Source organism: Culex pipiens, chromosome 3, assembly GCF_016801865.2.
Source record: "Culex pipiens pallens isolate TS chromosome 3, TS_CPP_V2, whole genome shotgun sequence".
Classification (NCBI taxonomy): domain Eukaryota; kingdom Metazoa; phylum Arthropoda; class Insecta; order Diptera; family Culicidae; genus Culex; species Culex pipiens.
In genome coordinates, this window is record NC_068939.1 from 149,522,632 (window position 1) to 149,544,056 (window position 21,425).

The 21,425-nt window shown below is 39.1% G+C and overlaps 1 protein-coding gene across 1 annotated transcript in view; it reads right to left on the minus strand.

The window, feature by feature from the left end:
* LOC120432165 (hemicentin-2) overlaps window positions 1–21,425 on the minus strand; it is a 786,150-nt gene that overhangs the window by 407,378 nt on the left and 357,347 nt on the right. The window contains exons 5-6 of the mRNA XM_052710374.1: window positions 17,260–17,344; window positions 16,762–16,872 (exon numbers count right to left, since the gene is read on the minus strand). Of these exons, the coding sequence (XP_052566334.1) occupies window positions 16,762–16,872; window positions 17,260–17,344 (196 nt within the window). The remainder of the gene's footprint in view (window positions 1–16,761; window positions 16,873–17,259; window positions 17,345–21,425) is intronic.

A 21,425-nucleotide genomic window follows, 5' to 3' on the forward strand; every position in this document is an offset into this window, starting at 1 on the left:
ATTAGCTTTGTAATTGAGATAGGCACATCAATCGACTTACATTTAAGTAGTTTTGTTTGCAATTGAACATTATTACATTATTTACAAATAAAACTTGAAATTATTTACATAAAACAAAATCGTCGACAGTTATTCAACCTTTTTAGTTTTTATTAATTGTTCATAAATTCTGGATTTTTTTCTATTGATTCCAAAAATCCACAAATTTGCCTCAAGATTTCAATTTTGTCACGGTGAACTTAACCAAATTTGGAAAACCAACAACACTCATCAAAAATATGTGATCGAACAACATCCAATCAGACACAAACTCATCAAAGTTTAAAGTTCGCCTTCTGCACACAACGCTAACCTACACCAACACACACATATGCTCCTCACAAAATAAGTTTTTCATGTTATTTGGCGGAACGCGGAAAATCAATACCTCGTTTCGGCGCACGTACCTGTGAGTATGTGTAAGTTTGTGTAAACATATGTTTCGGATCCCTTTTTTCTAGTTGGCAAACAAAACTTTTCGCGCTGCCAAACTGTTTTCGGAAACTGTCAACACGTTTGAAGTTTAACGTGGGTTTGACCTAATAATAAAGAGAAAGATGTTTTGCTCAAACGCCTAACCAAACCACAATTTTATGAGTGTTGTACTCTGCAAGAAATTAATTTTGCCTCAAAAGAGTGTGAATTTACATGTTTTATATGTAATGTCACATCAATTTTTCGTATATTTAATTAAACGAGTATTTTGGAGTAGTTTTGGTTTCAGTGCAAACTGTTTTAAAGGCGTCCGAAAAAGAAACACACCCCCTAATAAACTGATAATGATGTGATGTCACCTGTGGGCGAAAGGAGGCTGGCCAACTTGCCTGATAACAATAAATGGATGGCGATGATAACGTCCTGCTGGGAGTTGGACCCCAAAATGTCGGGTAAACTTTGTTGGTCGGCCAATTTTTGGGCTACCCAGCGATAAATGGAGAACGATTTATTGACCGTCTATGGAAGTCTGATACGGAGGAAAAAGCTGGCCAAAGATAGAGTCCAGATGCAGCACTTTTGCTGGTGTTGCATGCGTGAATAATTGATTACGACGGGGGCTTGGGGCTGATGAGCGTTTTGGGGTGGAGGAGAAAATTGGACACTGATGAACTCCATCATGGGAGGAGTTAAACGATATTTAGAAAATACTTGATGAAGAAACACTAACAAGATTGACGTTCAACTATAGTTAACAGCATGCGTTTTCCAGAATGTGCAAAACAAATTATAACCGAGTTATGAATTTTTGAATTAATACTGATTTGTTGAAAAAATCGAAATATTGGTCGCGGAAAATTTTCAACTTCATTTTTCGATGTAAAATTGAATTTGCAATCAAAAAGTACTTTAGTGAAATTTTTATAAGTGCACTGTTTTCAAGTTATAGCCATATTAAGGTAACTTTAAAAAAAATAGTTGCAGTTATTCATTAAAATTGAATTTAAAGAAATTGAAAATCTTAAAAAAATTCTATGTTTTGCTTTTTTGAACTTTGTTGATACGACCTTCAGTTGCTGAGATATTACCATGAAAAGGTTTAAAAACAGGAATATTTATGTTTTTTAGGTCACACCCAAACAACCCACCATTTTCTAATGTCGATATTTCAGCAACATTATGGTCCGAATTTCGATGTTAAAATATGAAACATTCGTGAAATTTTCCAGTTCTTTTTTTCAAATGCTTTTTGCCTTCCTCACTGAGGTAAGGCTATAATCCTGCTTTAAAAATGAACTTCGTATAAAAACGTCGTAGACCCACCTTCATGTATACATATCGACTCAGAATCGAAAACTGAACAAATGTCTGTGTGTATGTGTGTGTGTATGTATGTATGTGACCAACAAACTAGCTCATGTTTCTCGGCACTGGCTGAACCGATTTGACCCGAACTTGTTGCATTCGACTTGGTTTCGGGCCCCATAGATCGAGTTTTATACAGATTGAACTTTCGATAAGTAGTTCAAAAGTTATGTATAAAAATGTGTTTTCACATATATTTGGATCTCACTTAACTGTATGTAAACTATGTCCGGGTCCATCATCCGACCCATCGTTGATTAGGTTATCAAAAAACCTTTCCAACGAGTCCAAAACATTGAAGATCTGGCAACCCTGTCTCGAGATATGGCAACTTAAGTGATATTGATATACTTTTTTGAAGCCGGATCTCACTTAAATGTATGTTAACTATGTCCGGGTCCATCATCCGACCCTTCTTTGATTAGATTATCAAAAGACCTTTTCAACGAGTCTAAAACATTGAAGATCTGGCAACCCTGTCTCGAGATATGGCCCCTTAAGTGATATTGATGTACTTTTTTGAAGCCGGATCTCACTTTAATGTATGTAAACTATGCCCGGATCCACCATCCGACCCATTGTTGGTTAGGTTACCAAAAGACCTTTCCAACGAGTGCAAAACATCGAAGATCTGGCAACCCTGTCTCGAGATATGGCCCCTTAAGTGATATTGATGTACTTTTTTGAAGCCGGATCTCACTTAAATGTATGTAAACTATGTCCGGATCCACCATCCGACCCATCGTTGGTTAGGTTATCAAAAGACCTTTCCAACGAGTCCAAAACATTGAAGATCTGGCAACCATGTCTCGAGATATGGTCACTTAAGTGACATTTACGTACTTTTCTGAAGCCGGATCTCACTTAAATGTATGTAAACTTTGTCCGGATCCATCATCCGACCCATCGTTGGTTAGGTTATCAAAAAACCTTTCCAACGAGTTCAAAACATTGAAGATCTGGCAACCCTGTCTCGAGATATGGCCACTTAAGTGATATCGATGTACTTTTTGGAAGCCGGATCTAAAAAATAGATGAAACTTGTGAACAGCCATTGTTGTGAGGAAGGCTCTAACCACAAAGGTGGATTAAGTTGGTTTTGCCTTCCTCACTGAGGTAAGGCTATAATCCTGCTCTAAACATGAACTTTTTGGTAAAAGCTCAAAGACCCACCTTCATGTATACATATCGACTCAGAATCAAAAAATAAACAAATGTCTGTGTGTGTGTATGTGTGTGTGTATGTGTGTGTGTATGTGTGTGTGTATGTATGTATGTGACCAAAATTCTCACTGAGTTTTCTCAGCACTGGCTGAACCGATTTTGATCAAACCGGTCGCATTCGACTTGGTTTATGGTCCCATACATCGCTATTGAGTTGTTTGAAGTTTCGATAACTAGTTCAAAAGTTATGTATAAAAATGTGTTTTCACATATATCCGAATCTCATTTATAAGCATGAAAACGATGTCCGGATCCATCATCCGATACATCGTTGGTTAGGTAATCGAGAGACCTTTCCAACGAGTCCACAACATCGAAGATCTGGCAACCCTGTCTCAAGTTATGACCACTTAAGTGATACTTATGTACTTTTTTGAAGCCGGATCTCACTTAAATGTACGTAAACGATGTCCGGATCCATCATCCGACCCATCGTTGGTTAGGTAATCGAGAGACCTTTCCAACGAGACCACAACATTGAAGATCTGGCAACCCTGTCTCGAGTTATGACCACTTAAGTGATATTTATGTACTTTTTTGAAGCCGGATCTCACTTAAATGTATGTAAACGATGTCCGGATCCATCATCCGACCCATCGTTGGTTAGGTAATCGAGAGACTTTTCCAACGAGTCCACAACATTGAAGATCTGGCAACCCTGTCTCGAGTTATGACCACTTAAGTGATACTTATGTACTTTTTTGAAGCCGGATCTCACTTAAATGTACGTAAACGATGTCCGGATCCAACATCCGACCCATCGTTGGTTAGGTAATCGACAGACCTTTCCAACGAGTCCTCAACATTGAAGATCTGGCAACCTTGTCTCGAGTTATGACAACTTAAGTGATATTTATGTACTTTTTTGAAGCCGGATCTCACTTAAATGTACGTAAACGATGTCCGGATCTATCATCCGACCCATCGTTGGTTAGGTAATCGAGAGACCTTTCCAACGAGTCCACAACATTGAAGATCTGGTAACCCTGTCTCGAGTTATGACCACTTAAGTTATATTTATGCACTTTTTTGAAGCCGGATCTCACTTAAATGTATGTAAACGATGTCTGGATCCAACACCGACCCTTCGTTGGCTAGGTAATAAAGAGACCTTTCCAACGAGTCCACAACATTGAAAATCTGGCAACCCTGTCTCGAGTTATGACCACTTAAGTGATATTTATGTACTTTTTTGAAGCCGGATCTCACTTAAATGTATGTAAACGATGTCCGGATCCAACATCCAACCCATCGTTGGTTAGGTAATAAAGAGACCTTCCCAACGAGTCCACAACATTGAAGATCTGGCAACCCTGTCTTGAGTTATGACCACTTAAGTGATATTTATGTACTTTTTTGAAGCCGGATCTCACTTAAATGTATGTAAACGATGTCCGGATCCATCATGCGATCCATCGTTGGTTAGGTAATTGAAAGATCTTAACAACGAGGCCAAAAAATTGAAGATCTGGCAAGCCTGTCTCGAGTTATGATCACTTAAGTTATATCTGTGTACTTATTTTTGTGGATCTAAAAAATAGCTGAAATATGTGTCCAAACCGCTAATATTACCCAAAATAAAAAAAAAATCATATTACCCATTGTTGGTAAAAAGTGAGGAAGGCATCAACCACTTAGGTGGATTAAGTTAGTTTTTAAGATCAAAAATTGGTTGAAAAAATGATTTTTAGCGAATTTTTAGGTCGAAGTCTATCTAGAGGTGAGATTGAGTTCACCAATAATTTGAAAGTATTTTTTCGAAAGTATCAGAAAATATTACAAATGTTTCATTCATATCTTATCAACTGAATGTAAAATTTCCATTGGATATTGGCATATTGGCAATATAAAACGAGGAGCTATTCAAGTGACAAATAAAAAAAAACTTAATTTTCATGCTTTTTATCTCGGATGTTGTTTATTAGCAACCAGATGTTCAATCTGGAGTGTTTTTATGCCATGAAATTTTCTGAACAAATATTTTCAGAAATTGATTCTCATATTCAGTATTTTTGAAAGTCGAAAAGCAGAAATTTGAAATTTAATTTAACTTTAAGTGACTTCATCTTGCAAATAGCACTCTTTTTAAAAATTTATTTTAGGAAGCAAATTTGATTTTACATTAACTGATGTCAAAAAAGGTGTAGAGTAGATTTCTATAAAAAAAAAAAACACAAATAAAAAATAACTCAGCGGTAACATTTTTGTCTGTACTTCACTATGGCTTGAAAATTGCTGAGTTTGGTTCTTGAAAAGAAAAAAAAATAAATAAAAATTAAGTCTAACGGATTTTGAAAACTAGTTTCCTAGAATTTTAAAAATCCGGGCCTATTTTTCCTTAATAGTTCTCATCAATACTTGTAACTTTGTCTAAAACACTAATCCGCTCCAGAAATTCCGAAAAAAAATAATCAAAAAATAATTGTTCAACCAATTTTTGGAAAGCATTGGAAAGACAAACTCGAAAATTTTCTGAAAATTTGATGTTTATTTGACTTTCTTGAAAAAAAAAACGCTTCTCAGGGGTTAACTTCAGCTGTCATTTTTTAAATAGTGCTTCTTATTTTTTACCCAAAAATAACTTTTTGGTTATTTTGAGAAGGACTGAGTCTTAGCCTCTACACATTTTTAAACGATTTAATTGATAAAAGTTTAAATCCATATTAGAAAACCAGAAAAAAAAATTCATCTAATCTAACACAAACGCAGCCAGTCCGATGAAAGCTTGTTGGAAAGTCTTGTGATTAGATTACGATTGCCATTATTAATGATTGCAGTACATCCGAGAAAACCCCGAAAATGTATTGCAAAAATTAAAACGGCCAGCCCTACTGCGTTGTGTTTACTGCTGAGAGGATTCTGAGCACGGATCACATTCCACAGAATCTACAGGGGAGGAAGGATGCGTGCGCATACCGTACCAAACGCTCCTGATTATTTTTGCATTATTGTTGTGAATATTGGGTTTAATTTAAATTATCCTTGCCTAGATAAGTTTAAACTAAATCAGGTATCGGAAAATTAAAACAAAAGATTGTTTCTCGTTAAAATCCTGTTGCTTTCTTTATACAAATCAATGTTGAAAGAAACGAATTCGACAAAAAAAAATAAGATTGGTAACAAGGTTTTTGGAACGCTTTCTGTTGTTCGTAAGTGAACTAGCGAGAATCACTGTTGACCTTTTAAAATATTTCTTTTTAAGTTCAGCATCCAACCCTTTTCTCAAAAAAGCTTCCCTGGTCATTTTCGCTTTCTTCCCCCGTCCAAAACACTCACCATAAAGAAAGTGTTACATTTCTGCCAAACTCCGTCCATTTCCAGCCCAAACACCAAATTTGACACCCGGGATTTGGCTTTGTCAGGTTAGACCAACCCTGTGGGTGGGTTAATGGTGGCTAGTTTTTTTTCTCGGGGGCAAAAGCAACACCCAAAAAATATGAACCTCTCTCCCGTAAAACAGTGTCTAAATTTGGAAGCCCTCCCTTCAAAGTTGGACCCCAAATAAAAACGGTGAGCAGGGTCACGCAGCAGCAGCTGGGTATTAACACCTAGAGGGGCAGCAAACTTTTTAAGGGCAGGTACTAGACTAGTTAAAGTTACGAGCACTCCAAAAGAGAGGTAGTTTTTCTCGGGGGAGAATTTTCTTTTTTTTCACCTTTTGGGCGGAAATAAAAACGATGAGTTATGTAGAGAAAAAAAAAATGGGATCGATTTTCCGGACTGTTGATTTTTTGCGTTTTTTGCGAAGAACTTTCTGCCGATGGGAGCTCACTGCAAGCTGATAAATTCGACTAATTAATCTGCCATTAAAGATGTACCGTGCTTCATTAACGGGCTAATTGAATTTCTGTCGAATTTTGCGGGCCGCTCGTTTCTGGGAGGCACAAACAAGTGTGCCGAATGAGAGCGCAATCATGGCAACATCAAAGAACTGTGGCACTGTGAAAATTTACTATTTAAAAATCAAGTTTCAATAAAAACTCTTTACATTAAAAATTGCACTTTTCAACAATTTTCAAACAGAGATTTTTATTTCGCAATTTTTAACCGTGCCACACCATTGAGCAAACTTGGCCCGTCGAGATTAAATGAAGCATCGAGCTCGGTGTAATACGATTAAATGATGCTAGAAGCTTTGATTTTATCACCACCCATGTTTGTGTGGTGTCGGTTTTGTCGGTTAGCCTGCGGGGGTGGAAACCATGGAAATCAACTAATTGCCACAGTTGATTCAATTGTGGATTGCAAAGTGCTCTATTGTTTGGTGGGGCAAATTATGAGGTTTTTTTTTATTTGGTATATTATCTGGCAATTACAATAATAACATGCTTTTGGACAATGGAACTTAAATCTGTTAGCTTGGAGGCTTAAAACGAGCAATTGGCCAGAAAAACTGCCCGAAAATAGCTTTAACGTAAGAATCAGTACAAACTCTTTTACATACAATAAACCGAAAATGTTGTGTTTTACAACATTCAAGATTGAACTAACGATGGCTGAGATTCAGTCTCTGTGACATGAACCAACAGAAAGTGTTAAAAAATTTGCGTTCAATAATTAAATTATGAAATCTCAGGAACCATTCCGTCAATTTTCAATGCCAAAAACTTGAACATCAGCAATTATGTCTGACAAACTCTAACATTTTAAACGGTTCCAAGTGAGTGCCCAAATTAGCAAATGCATTTTTGTAGATTTTCAGACAGAGTAGTAGAGTAGCTTTTTTCTAGTGTTACTTTATGCTACACTAACAATATTTAACACAATGTACAGGAAATCCATTAATCAATTTGAAAACCTTTAAGAAGATTTTTTATTTCATTAAGTGGTTAATACATGTAAATCAACTAAAAAGTCAGAAGTTGGTGTGAGCACACACATAATTTTAATTAAAATATGTTTTCAGGGCATTAAAATAAACATATTCATCGATCATCAAAACAAATTTGAAGAGTTTTGGTTGTATTATTGCCGAGATATCGCTATTTGAAAAATCGGCTCATAATTTTGGTGAAGACTCGATAAGGGATTACATAAATGTAAAAGGTCAAAAATGTCCAAGGTTGATATGAGCACACATCAAAACTTAAAAAAAAAAACTGATTTCAGGGCATTACAAGATACATTTTCATCTGTTACCAAAACAAATTTGAAGACATTTGGTTGTATCATTGCCGAGATATAGCAATCTTAAGTTAGCAGTTTCAAAAAACGGCTGAACGCTTGTTAAAGCGGTCCCGTGTGCATGACGAAGGCCGATTTTCAAAAAGTTTATTTAAAAAAAAAGATAAAAATATTTTTTTATTTTCCGTAAGTCGTAAGTTTTTAATTTTTTTATTTTTGTCAATACCAAAATTTTAAAATTGGGTTTCGTCATGCACACGAGATAAACCTTGAGAGTATTTATCTCAAATTTAATTTAATTTTGTCCATCCAATCTCGAGATATCGAGGCACCCGTAAATCAACTCGGTGTTTCGAGAAAAAACGCTCAGATAGTTTGAAAGACCGCCTTGCGCATGGCAAAATTTTTAACTTAAATCGTCTGTTACTCACTTAAATAATGAAATATCTTCATGAAACCTTCAGGAGTGATTGAAAATCATCTTTCTAGTAAATTTAAATAATTTCCTGCAACATTAAATTTTGGGATTTTCTACATGTATGTAACCCCTTAATCAATAAACCCCCTACGATGTTCAAAATCAATTATTGATTTTTTTTACCTATAACATTTTTATTTTCAAGTGGTATTTTTTGAAATAACAGATACTGCCAGTGGGGGTTAGATTGGGTTAAAGTGATTTTTACAAATTTTACCATTTCTCAGGTTCTTCTCAATGAAACTAAATTCAATGAAAAGGGTTGTGTAGGGGACATCTTAAAGATGTCTTAACTGAAAAAATGTCTTAACTGAAACTTTTTTGGTGCCTTCGGTATGCCCAAAGAAGCCAATTTGCACTATTAGTTTGTCCATATAATTTTCCATACAAATTTGGCAGCTGTCCATACAAAAATGATGTATGAAAATTCAAAATTCTGTATCTTTTGAAGGAATTTTTTGATCGATTTGGTGTCTTCGGCAAAGTTCTAGGTATGGATATTGTTCCGTTCGGAAAGAGTTTAGCGTGCACTCGAGCGTTGCTGAAGGGAGCGCTAACCAAAACAAACCACACACACAAAGTGGAGGGAAAACGGCGCGTGCAACGTCGAGGAAAAGTACCGCTAGTTTTGCTCCACACCACGACGTCAGCAGCATTCTTGCTCCACCTCCCGTCCGAGAAGGAGGAGTACGACACGCGAGGACAAGTTTCGCCCAACCTCGACGCGAACCCCGAACCGGCTTCCGAGGAAGTAAACCCGCGACCGCGCAACCTTTGTAGATCGACCCAGTAGAGAAATACAGATAAGTTAAGTAGTGTTTAGAAGAGTTGCCCTGCTTTCGCCTAAGTTTGATCCGACCGCAAATCCGATTTCCGCCTCCGAAAAGTGGTTCCTCCGTTGTCCACCAAGGGTGACCGCACCCGAGAGTCCGCCGTCGCCAAAAATACAGTCCACACGCTCCGTAGTTCGGTCCCGACCGAACATATGGTCCTACCGACCCGGATTGGACTTTCGTGTGCGCGCCGCCCCGGGGACATCCGGAAGGAAAGTTCCGACAAAGTGCGCAAAAGAACTGTTCCGGAAGTGAGATTCTTGAGCGGTGGCGAACCGAAGTAGCGCGAATCTTTTGCTGCGAGCCGTGAAAGATTTGACAGAACAGTGCGAGAAAGAAGAACAAGAAGAACCTTCCTGCATCGGCCGAACAGTGCGAAAAAGAAGAAGATTCCTGCTGAAGCAGAAAAGTGCGAAAAAAAGTGAAACAAACCCGTCGTCTGTGAAGCCAAACATCCCTCTCGCGGAAACCACATTCCGCTGCCAACGCTGTAGGATAGCTGCAGCGTTCCGCATCGATTCTGTTGCCCTTTGATTCCCCATTTCACCATGTGGAAGGCAATGTTTACGATGAAGCTGGAGGATGCGTTCCAACAGCGAGTACATGCCATGCAAAAGATCGCGAATCTCCGGGATGTCGTCCTCGATCTGCAGAATCCGACGCTAGCGCAGCTGACAAAGCTGCGTAAAACCCTTTGGGCATTGTACGACGAGTACGGCCGAGCCCACAGCTGCATCGTCGGCAATGTTCCGGATGACGACCTCGCCCAGCAAGAAGTGGAATACGACGCCTTCGACCAACTCTTCGATGCAGTCAGCGTGCCATTGGAGGAGAAGTTCATTGCGCTGACGAACGCCAACCCGAAAACGAGTGCAATGGACTACGTTGCACACCAGCAAAAGCTCTGGACGATGTCAACGCCGACGATCTACGAAAGCAACTACTGGGACACCCCGATGATGGCCTGTGAGTCCGCCCATCCGGAGCTCTCAGGACAAACCGCCAACTCGAACCTACGATCCAGGCCCGAAAACCTGGACACGGAAGTGATTTTGCGAAATCACTCTCCGTCGACGAGCTACACGAGCTCACCACCCGAAACCCGGTCCAGGTCCCAAACCCTGGAAGCGGATACGGCTTTGCGAAGTCGTATGCCGCCAAAGATCGATCCAATCCGCCCATCCAAGCCCACATCCGCGAGCGATGTCTTGGACACTGAAGTGGTCATGCGTGACCAGCTTCAACCGGCAACCGATGCCAATCCGGTGGACCTCCCAGTGTCCGCAATCTCCAGCAAAGTAACCGAAACCAGTGTCAAATGCGTGCCTCTCGAACCGGCACAAGGAAACCCCAACGAATCCGGAACCGGCCGTGTCCTCCCGGACGACGGTACCCACATGACTGGTGCGCCAACTCCCGACAGTGTCCTGAACCACGAAGCAAGTCTGATCGCAACAGACAACGGCATCGAACCACAAGTCGAAACCGACGAGAGATGGGAACTCGCAATGCCGACGGTGACAACGCTCCTCAACACTGACCGCTGCTCAGAGGACAGCGGATCCCGACCCGAAGCCGAGATGATGTCAACAGTGCTGCCAAGCTTTCCCGAACCCAACCTGTTCAACTCCAAACGTTCGCTCACGGACGGTGACGCACGAACGAAAGAACGCGAGCCACTACCAGCGGTGATCCTACGGAACGAAAAGGTTAATTCTCTCCGTGTCGAGCACGGCAGCTCCCTGACGACCATCCAACGGGATGCTGTAACCCTCCAGACCAGAGCAGAGCTAAATCCGCCGCTGCCAACCGCTGCGAAAGCGCCCGATAAACGAAGCCTAGCGATAGCCTGTCCCAACCCGCCGCTCAACGACACCCACGGAACCCGGAAAAAGCACGCTGTCAACAAACCCGCAAAGCCCAGTTCACGAAAGACGGACGGCGTTTCTCCAAAGTTCCCGGACCCGTTACACCCAGTGCTTTGCCGAGGCACACCACACGAACAACGACCCACCAGCTCGACTTCTAGTGATCTGCGAGATACAGGAGCTCCGGAACCCAATCGCGTGAACGTGACACACCAACACCACGAAGAGAAACCTCCACAGATGCGAAAGTCCGAGACCGAGCAACTGACGAAGACGTGCGTGCGGTCTGAACGCAAAAGTGGTTCCAAGCACGCCCTCAAACGGCTTCAGCATAGAGCAGCAGCGAAGAAGAGCACCCCAACAAGCGAAGCGCTCAACCATCGACCACTCCTGAACGAACCACTCGGCCTGCCGCAGAAACGGCGCACTATCGCCGTAGTTTTCTGGACCTGCCTGAAGCTTAACCGAACAAACGGCAGTTTCTGCTGCTCCAAGCTAACATCCAACTTGAAAGCCACCATCGTCGAGTCCAGAACGAAACCCAAAACCCCACGAAGCGGATCATTTTGGACAACTTCAAGCACCACCGCTGCCGCACTTGTGAGTATGCTCCCAATTTTGCTTGCTTTTTGCCACAACATACACGCCAAGTACTACGAGAACGACTTCGTCGGTCGAGAAATCAGTTTCCTGAAGAACGGCCGTGGGCCGTGCGAACAGATCGTCGCTCCGCAGTCCGTCAAGGTCAACCGACGCGTTGTGAGCAGCCAAAAAGTTCGCCTACTACGATTGCTTGAAGGCTGGCAGCGGAGCACGATTCCGAGCAACCCGCCGTACAGTTACTCCACAGTGCGGATGTCCCGAAGCTGCAATCGGCGCTACGATGACGATTCCAACTACACACGAGGATGCCACCCCCGCAAACCGATTATCCAAGACGTCGGTGGACGAAGCCTGATGAACGATTCCGAACCAGCCCATCGAAAGTGCTCCGTTGGCGAACGCACGCTGGAGAACAAAAAGAGGCCAACCGCTCAACACGATGATCACACCAAGCTGTTCCACCGAGACCATCGTCACTGGATCAAACAAGCCTGCACGGTTTGTGCCGAGTTACCGCAGTTCGACCTGCAAGATAATGGTTCCACTCGCATCACTCCATCGACCACAATGAACTCCAAGACCTGCCAATGCGACTACAGCAGATTGCCTGGGACCACCGAAGGTTCGCCCGAAGCAGCTGGAATTGCTCAAACCATGCCTTCACGATGGAGACCGCCCACGAAGAACTTCGATCCGTCTACTTCTTCCCGTTGCTACGCATCTGATCAACAACTCAACACTCCGTTTCGACATCAACGCCAACCTGATCAGCAAAAATGTTGAATCGATGCTTCAACGGGGGGAGTATGTTCCGTTCGGAAAGAGTTTAGCGTGCACTCGAGCGTTGCTGAAGGGAGCGCTAACCAAAACAAACCACACACACAAAGTGGAGGGAAAACGGCGCGTGCAACGTCGAGGAAAAGTACCGCTAGTTTTGCTCCACACCACGACGTCAGCAGCATTCTTGCTCCACCTCCCGTCCGAGAAGGAGGAGTACGACACGCGAGGACAAGTTTCGCCCAACCTCGACGCGAACCCCGAACCGGCTTCCGAGGAAGTAAACCCGCGACCGCGCAACCTTTGTAGATCGACCCAGTAGAGAAATACAGATAAGTTAAGTAGTGTTTAGAAGAGTTGCCCTGCTTTCGCCTAAGTTTGATCCGACCGCAAATCCGATTTCCGCCTCCGAAAAGTGGTTCCTCCGTTGTCCACCAAGGGTGACCGCACCCGAGAGTCCGCCGTCGCCAAAAATACAGTCCACACGCTCCGTAGTTCGGTCCCGACCGAACAGATATGGACTACACTGAAATAAATATTATGCACGGTAAAAAAAATTGGTGATTTTTTATTTAACTTTTTATCACTAAAACTTGTTTTACAAAAAAACACTATTTTTATTTTTTTTTTAGTTTTTGATATGTTTTAGAGGACATCAAGTGCCAACTTTTCAGAAATTTCCAGGTTGTGCAATAAATCTTTGAGCGAGTTATGAATTTTTGTATCAATACTGTTTTTTTTTTTCAAAAAATCGAAAAATTGGTCGCAAAAAAATTTTCAACTTAATTTATCGATATAAAATCAAATTTGCAATCAAAAAGTACTCTAGTGAAATTTGGATAAAGTGCACCGTTTTCTAGTTAAATCCATTTTTAGGTGACTTTTTTGAAAATAGTCGCAGTTTTTCATTTTTTAAATTAGTGCACATGTTTGCCCACTTCTGAAAAAAAAAAATTAAAAGTTGATAAAATTCTCTATGTTGGGATATCAGGTCAGGTCAAAAGGGTACAACCCTGGCCAAAAATTATTATCACTTCTCACACTTTCCACACTATTCTGTTGGTCATCCAAATGCGACACTTCTTACACTTCCAAAGATACTTGTAACACATACAGTTGAGGAACACTTAGAAGATCACACGACCTGTGGACAATCCAAATGGAAATTAGGGAAAGGAGACGACAAAACATCGCATGAGCAGATCTCTGACTTGGGATCTTGCAAGCTTTTATCACCCATCAGTCCTACACGGTTCGCCGGACGGCACGGGCCTTAGGCCCACCGTCACGGCTGTAAATATTGTAAATTATAATAAATTGTAGTATGGAAATAAACGTCTTGTTTTACGGTACACTTCGTTTAAACCGCGAGTTCTTATTAAGGAAAACCACTTGGACGGCCAGAATTGGAGAAGCAGAGATTCCACCGGTGTCATTACCTGCCGGTTTCAGGGCTTCTACGGCTGGCCGGAGTCGCCACGGTGAACTTGGTTGGGGGTTCACTCTTCCTTCCCTCCACACGAGCTATCGAAAGGATCTACACCAAGCCCGAAGGACCAAGCCCCCCAACACTCTATATTTTGCATTTTTGAACTTTGTTGATACGACCCTTAGTTGCTGAGATATTGCCATGCAAAGGTTTAAAAACCGGAAAATTGATGTTTTCTAAGTCCCACCCAAACAACACACCATTTTCCAAAGTCGATACCTCAGCAACTAATGGTCCGATTTTCAATGTTAAAATATGAAACATTCGTGAAATTCTCCGATCTTTTCGAAAAAAATATTTTCAAAATTTTTAAACCGGGAGTTTGGCCCTTTTGAAATGTTAGTCTTGGTTTAAAAATTTTGAAAATATTTTTTTCGAAATTTCACGAATGTTTCATATTTTAACATTGAAAATCGGACCATTAGTTGCTAAGATATCGACATTAGAAAATGGTGTGTTGTTTGGGTGGGACTTAAGATACATCAATTTTCCTGTTTTTAAACCTTTGCATGGCAATATCTCAGCAACTAAGGGTCGTATCAACAATATTCAAAAATGCAAAATATAGAGAATTTTCTCAGCTTTTCAAAAATATTTTTTTCAAAGGTGGGCAAACATTTGCACTAATTTTAAAAAAATGAAAAACTGCGACTATTTTCAAAAAAGTCACCTAAGAATGGATTTAACTTGAAAACGGTGCACTTTATCAAAATTTTACTAGAGTGCATTTTGATTGCAAATTTGATTTTACATCGAAAAATAATATTGAAAAATTTTTGCGACCAATTTTTAGATTTTTTGAAAAAATCATTATTGATTCAAAAATTCATAACTCGCTCAAGGATTTTTTGCACAACCTGGAAATTTCTGAAAAGTTGGCATTTGATGTCCTCTAAAACAAATCAAAAAATAAAAAAATTAAAAATAGTGTTTTTTTGCAAATCAAGTTTTAGTGACAAAAGTTAAATAAAAAATCACCAAAATGCTTTTTACCGTGCATAATTTTTTTTTTCAGTGTAGTTCGTATCCATACCTACAACTTTGTCGAAGACACCAAATCGATCAAAAAATTCCTTCAAAAGATTCAGATTTTTGAATTTTCATGCATCATTTTTGTATGGCCAAATTTGTATGGAAAATTATATGGACAAACTAATGATGCAAAATTGCTTCTTTGGGCATACCGAAGGCACCAAAAAAGTTTTAGTCGGATTAAAAAATACAAAAAAAAACCGAATGACCGAAATCTGAGAGAATTGCTCCAAAAATAAAAGAAATTTCTATCGAATCTGCTCGATATTCAGTGATAGATCCCTTTTCAAGCATTGCTGAGGAAAATTATCGAAATGGTTAGCTCAAATAAAACTGCATCAATTTTTATGTGTTGAACACACCGAAACCAACCAAAAATTAAAAATATTCCATAGCTCAACAACTGTTCGTCACAATTCTGCGATTATATTCACTGCTGCAGTGCTAACTAAAATAACTTTTATTTTTGTAAAAAATAATTCGTGCAGAATTCGGAATGGAAAACTTTGAGTGGAGGTGGAGAGGTTTCGGGAAACCTCTCTCGGGGAAAACCATTTGTGTGTACGTTTATGATAAAAGTTGTAATTTTTCCTCGTCGCTTTTGCTGTATTTTGTGTATTTAAACACTGGCGCAGAAGTTTTCCCCAAACCCCATGTGTTTTGTTATTTACATAGTAAAGCAGCTTTTAGCGGGGGTCAGACTTTTTCCGACGTTGGTGGTGGTCGAAAATTTGAGCAGTGCCAGATTGGGGATTTGGGTGTCCAGTGTTGTAAAGGCAAAATATGATAATAACGAAAAACTGGAAAACACTGCCATACCAGAGGGGATCACTTTCCATCATGCGGCATTTTTAAAAGAGGGTAAAAAATATGATCATGGCCCTTATTTTCAAGCAATGACCCCAACTTCCAACAGTCCATCCCGACATCCATCAACGGAAGGAGGGGAGAGAAAAGGGGAAGTCCATCATCCCCCTACCCCACCACTTGGTCAGCAACAACAACAACAACAAACAACGGCAGAAAAAATATGATGCCAGCAGCGAGGTGGTCCTCGTTTATTTAGTCCATTGTATCACATATCCTTTGGGGATTTTATGAAAACAAATTTCAAATGAAAATAAAACACTTCACGATAGCATGGAAAGTAAAAATGTAAAACCTCTTCCACATTCACAATTTTCACTAAAAGTAACTATTTGTTTTATATTTTTGAAAATATGTAGTGCCATTACTCAATCAAACCATTATTGGATATTTTGTAAGTACTCCAATGATTTTTTTTAATAAATCAAGTGTGTGATTTTCAAATCAATTCAAATACCTTTTGCAATTATTGAAATCAAATCACTCTCAACTCAACTTTTTGGTATTCATGACGCAAAAAAACGGTCATGGTTTTGACAGGATTAAAAAAAATCTTATCTCAACTATACAGAACAACTTCGTTCGACTCAAAACCCCTCACTAATACCTCAGCTCACGGACACTTACCCCCGGTAACGACGCAGGTCAGCTCCAGGTTGCCACCTTCCTCGTAGGGACCGGCGTGCGCCGGAAGCTCAAACCCGGTGGAGTCCTGGATTTTTGGCACCTCCGGAGGCACTGAAATAAAAAATGTCGTTTTAGCATCTTGTGCAAATTTCAGAAATTTTAGATTTTTTTATGCTAAATTTTTCCCAAACGAATCTACAGAGAAGAGCTTTTTGTTTTGCAAATGTGCCAGCAAAATAATAATAAAGCAAAAAACAAAAGTCAAGACGTGAACATTTTTTCACCTTTCCAGAACAAAAAAGCTGCAGAAAGCTCGCGACACAAGTGGAAAATGTGGAACGCGATTTTATTTCTGCATTGTTTTGGGCGAGCTTTTATGAAAATGGTTTCGCTCAAGTATGCCGGAAATCTTTAGGAAGGAGTGAGTTCTAGAGGACGAATGTCTACGTTTCTATAATGTTTGAATTCGAGATTTGCGCCACCTTTGGCTGTACTTACCCACTATTTCTAAGTTTACGTTGCTATTTTTTGTAGGTGAAAGTAAAAAATCTACTCGACAGCGGAACACGCCGGCGTCCTTTTTCTGAAATGAGAGAAAAAAAAGTATTGTTTGTTGTTGTTTGTAATTAGTTCATGAAGGTAAGTGATATTTTATCACTTAAAACAAGTTTAAAAAAATAAAAATAAACTTTTAAAGTAACCAAAAAACAGAAAAAGTCACTTTTACAATCAATCATTTTTAATTTGAAGTTATGAAGTTTTACCATTCAAGAATACAGAATAAAACAAGATCGAAGAATAAAAAGAATTGAATTGAAAAAGTAGTTTATGCAACAAGTTTGATGTAAGTGCTGAAAAGTTCTTTTTTCTGCATCCATCTCAATGCTGAAAAGTAGATTTTTTCAGTATTGAGCAATTCTCTACCAAAACCGGAAATGGATTTTATTTGTATTTTTTTTATTTGGCTCAAACTATGTGGGGACCTTCCCTATGACCAAAGAAGCTATCTTGTGTCATTGGTTCACCCATACAAGTCTCCAAACAATTTTGGCTGCTGTCCATACAAAAATGGTACGTAAATATTCAAACAGCTGTAACTTTTGAGTGAATTTTCTGATCAATTTGGTGCCTTCGGCAAAGTTGTAGGTATTGTTGAGGACTATTGCGAAAAAATAGCTATTCTTAAAAAATATATGCGGATTTTTTTATCAACTTTTTTTTTACAAAAACTCAATTTCCCAAAATACGTAGTTTTTGATTTTCGAGATTTTTTGATATGTTTTAGGAGACAAAAACCCACAACTTTTGAGCCATAGAGAAACATGGTCAAAAAATCTGCCGCCGAGTTGTGAATTTTTGAAACAAAATAGTGATTTTTGGAATAAAACAAAATTTCATGCAAAAACAAATTTGAAGTACAGTCGACTCTCTGGCTGTCGATCTTCTCGATATTAATATTGCTCCATGTACCGATGAATTCTTCAATCCCTTCAAACTGCATACTTCGATTGTCTTTATTCCTCGATATTTTGCTTGAAGGATCTCTTCCTCGACGGTCGCTTGGATTCAATTTGCTTTAAACATCTTTTTCGGTTTTCAATAATTTCACTTTCTCATGGCTTGCGTAGACATTTTTTTTTTGAAAAAACGAAGCTTTGAAAGGAGTTTGACATTTCTTTGTTTTTGTTTGCTGGACGTTGCCATGATTCTCTCCCATAGCTGGTTAGCAAGAAAAAACTAATTTCAATCGAGTCTTCATTTTGCAGTTCTGTAAACTGATGCTTCTCTTCCTCGACGGTCCCTTGGATATTGACAACCAGAGTATCGACTGTAATATTTGCAGTTTTTCGTTTTTTTTAAATAGTGACCAATCCTGAACATTTTTTTTGAAAAAATTCAGAATTTTTTTTGTCATATTTGTTTTTGCATGAAATTTCGACTTTTTTCCAAAAACCATGTTTCTCTATGACTCAAAAGTTGCGGGTTTTTGGCTCCAAAAAATCTCGAAAATAAAAAAAAAAATACGTATTTTGGGAAATTGAGTTTTTGTAAAAACAAATTTTTTATCCGCATTTTTTTTCCGTGTAGCTATTTTTTTCTCAATAGTCCTCAACAATACCTACAACTAGAGGGTGACGAGCGGGAATTCCCGGGAAAAAAATCCCGGGAAATCGGCAATTTTTTGACCTCTCGATTCCCGGGAAATTTGGTCGAGACTCCCGGGAAATTTTATACTTATAAATATCGAACCAAAATTAATAAACTAATCAGAAAAACATTTGAAAAATTCGAAATTATTTAGAACATTGGATGTTCAATGTTCGATTTCCAAGATTGAATTGATCAATGCTTCTCTAATCTTCTTATTCTAAAAGTGTGAATTTTAACTTTTCAAAAATTCCAATAACTTTAATTGAGTGTAACCAAAAAATGTAGAACCCAAAATTAACATTGAAGCATAATTAGCAGTTACACACCATAAATGAAATATTTTTTATTTATAAGAGGGAAAAGCCTTTTCAAGATAAGTTTGGTTTCCATATTTTTTTTGTTCTCGAGCATAGCATAACTCATAGTCTATTTTTTTTTAATTCTAAGTAAGTCAATTTCGCTTTATCGAGTCATTTTTTATTTAAAGAATAAAAATCAGACATTGTTTGTAGGCGGACACTAAGTCCGCGAATTGTGAACATTTACAGTTACCTTATGAAGGAAAAAATCAACTTAAAGTTTTTGTTTTGAGTCGTTATTTATCATATTGCAGAATGCCATATTGCATAAATGGATAATTATATATTATTTATTTTTTTACTTTCAAAAAATCTAATAACAAGTTCAACAAAAATTTTATGCAACTTTGGAAAAATCAATCAGTGCGAATGAAGATTCGTAAACATTTTAAACTTCAATTCGAGTCCCAAAAAGGCTCAAGAAACGATTTTGTATTTGTAGATTGAGGGAACACTATTGGCTAGTTAAAAAAAATCCCGGGTCCCGGGAATTCCCGGGAAATGGCAAAACTCAACTCTCGATTCCCGGGAAATTGAAAATCTCGAGAATCGTCACCCTCTACCTACAACTTTGCCGAAGACACCAAATTGATCAGAAAATTCACTCAAAAGTTACAGCTGTTTGAATATTTACGTACCATTTTTGTATGGACAGCAGCCAAAATTGTATGGAGACTTGTATAGGTGAACCAATGACACAAAATAGCTTCTTTGGCCATAGGGAAGGTCCACACAAAGTTTGAGCCAAATAAAAAAACACAAAAAATAAAAATGGTCGAAATCGGCTGATTTTGAAGAGAGTTGCTCTTTTAGTAGTAGGCCGTTTCGTCGTTCGAGAATTAAAGAAAAGTAAGTAGTTTTTACGAAGGAATTGCAAAAATTAAAAGTCATGCAATTCAATTTTGAAATACCTACAAAAATGATTTAAATTTGTATTGAGGCAAGTAGTGAGACAGAAGTGTAAAGCTGCATTAACAAAGTTTCAGAGAACTAATTGCAAAACACTTCTTTTATAGCAGGCACTGCCAAAAAAATTTTCCTTTTCAACTTGTTGATGACAAAAAGACTAATTCATTGTCACCAAAGTTAATATTGCTGAAAATTGCTGGGATCTTAACTCCAGGGAGTCCATCGATGACCCAAGACAGTCCAATACATTAGCAAAGTACTCTACCATACTCACTGAAGCTATGCGAGTATGTTCCAGGGTAAAAAACCGTCGACCTCTTGCTTGTTACGGCGGTAGACTCACCGGTCTTGGCTCCAAGCAGTTTTTCGATAATCCAGATCATCCCTGTTACAACAGTGCACTGTAGCCTTTCATACTCACTGAAGCCAAAATATTCAAGTTTCGACTAGTTTCTTTGGTAAGTTTCGAGAAATGTGAAGTTTCGGATGGAATAGAACATCCCAGGTGTTCCAAACCATGCTAAAATGTTTTAACTATACAAAATACTATTGACACTCTGTGAAAGTTTTCCAAAAAATTATGAAATCCCAATGATTTTCAATTTTAGCCATGTTCTCAATTTAAGTCATGTTCATTTTTTTTAGTCATGACTTAATAAAAGTTGCGTAAATCAAGGATCGTTTAAAAAAAGGTGACCTCAAAAAAGAATGTCACGAGTCACGAGATATCAAAAAATGCGATACAAATAGAACCTTCCTAGCAGTCCTGATTGCCAGGCTCCAATAACGAATCGTTTCAATTAATCCCAATAATATTTACAATTCACAAAAGCAAGACCCAGATCCCCCTTGGCTGGCCCATTTCAACGTTAGCTATTTTCAAATTGATTTCCTCAAAGGAAAACGCAAATCACAGCTCGAACCCAACAAGCAGGAACGACAAAGTCGAGTGCCAAAGTCAAACAAGCAAATCCAAAGAGATTATTACTTTTCCATTCCCGTGATAAATTTCCGCCGTCCTACAGCATCATCACCGTCGTCGTCGTTGGCTAGGGAGGGGAAAAGTGTAATCTGGGGCCACTAACTAGAGCAGCAGCGCAAACCACTCCCAATTTTCTTCCTCCTTCCAGGGCAACGAAAAAGAAAGTAGGAAAATCTGTCCCAGCGATCGCTTTCGCGCCCAGAAATGAACGAAACTTGCGGCGAAATACTTTCACACAAATTAGATTCTTTATTTTCATCCGC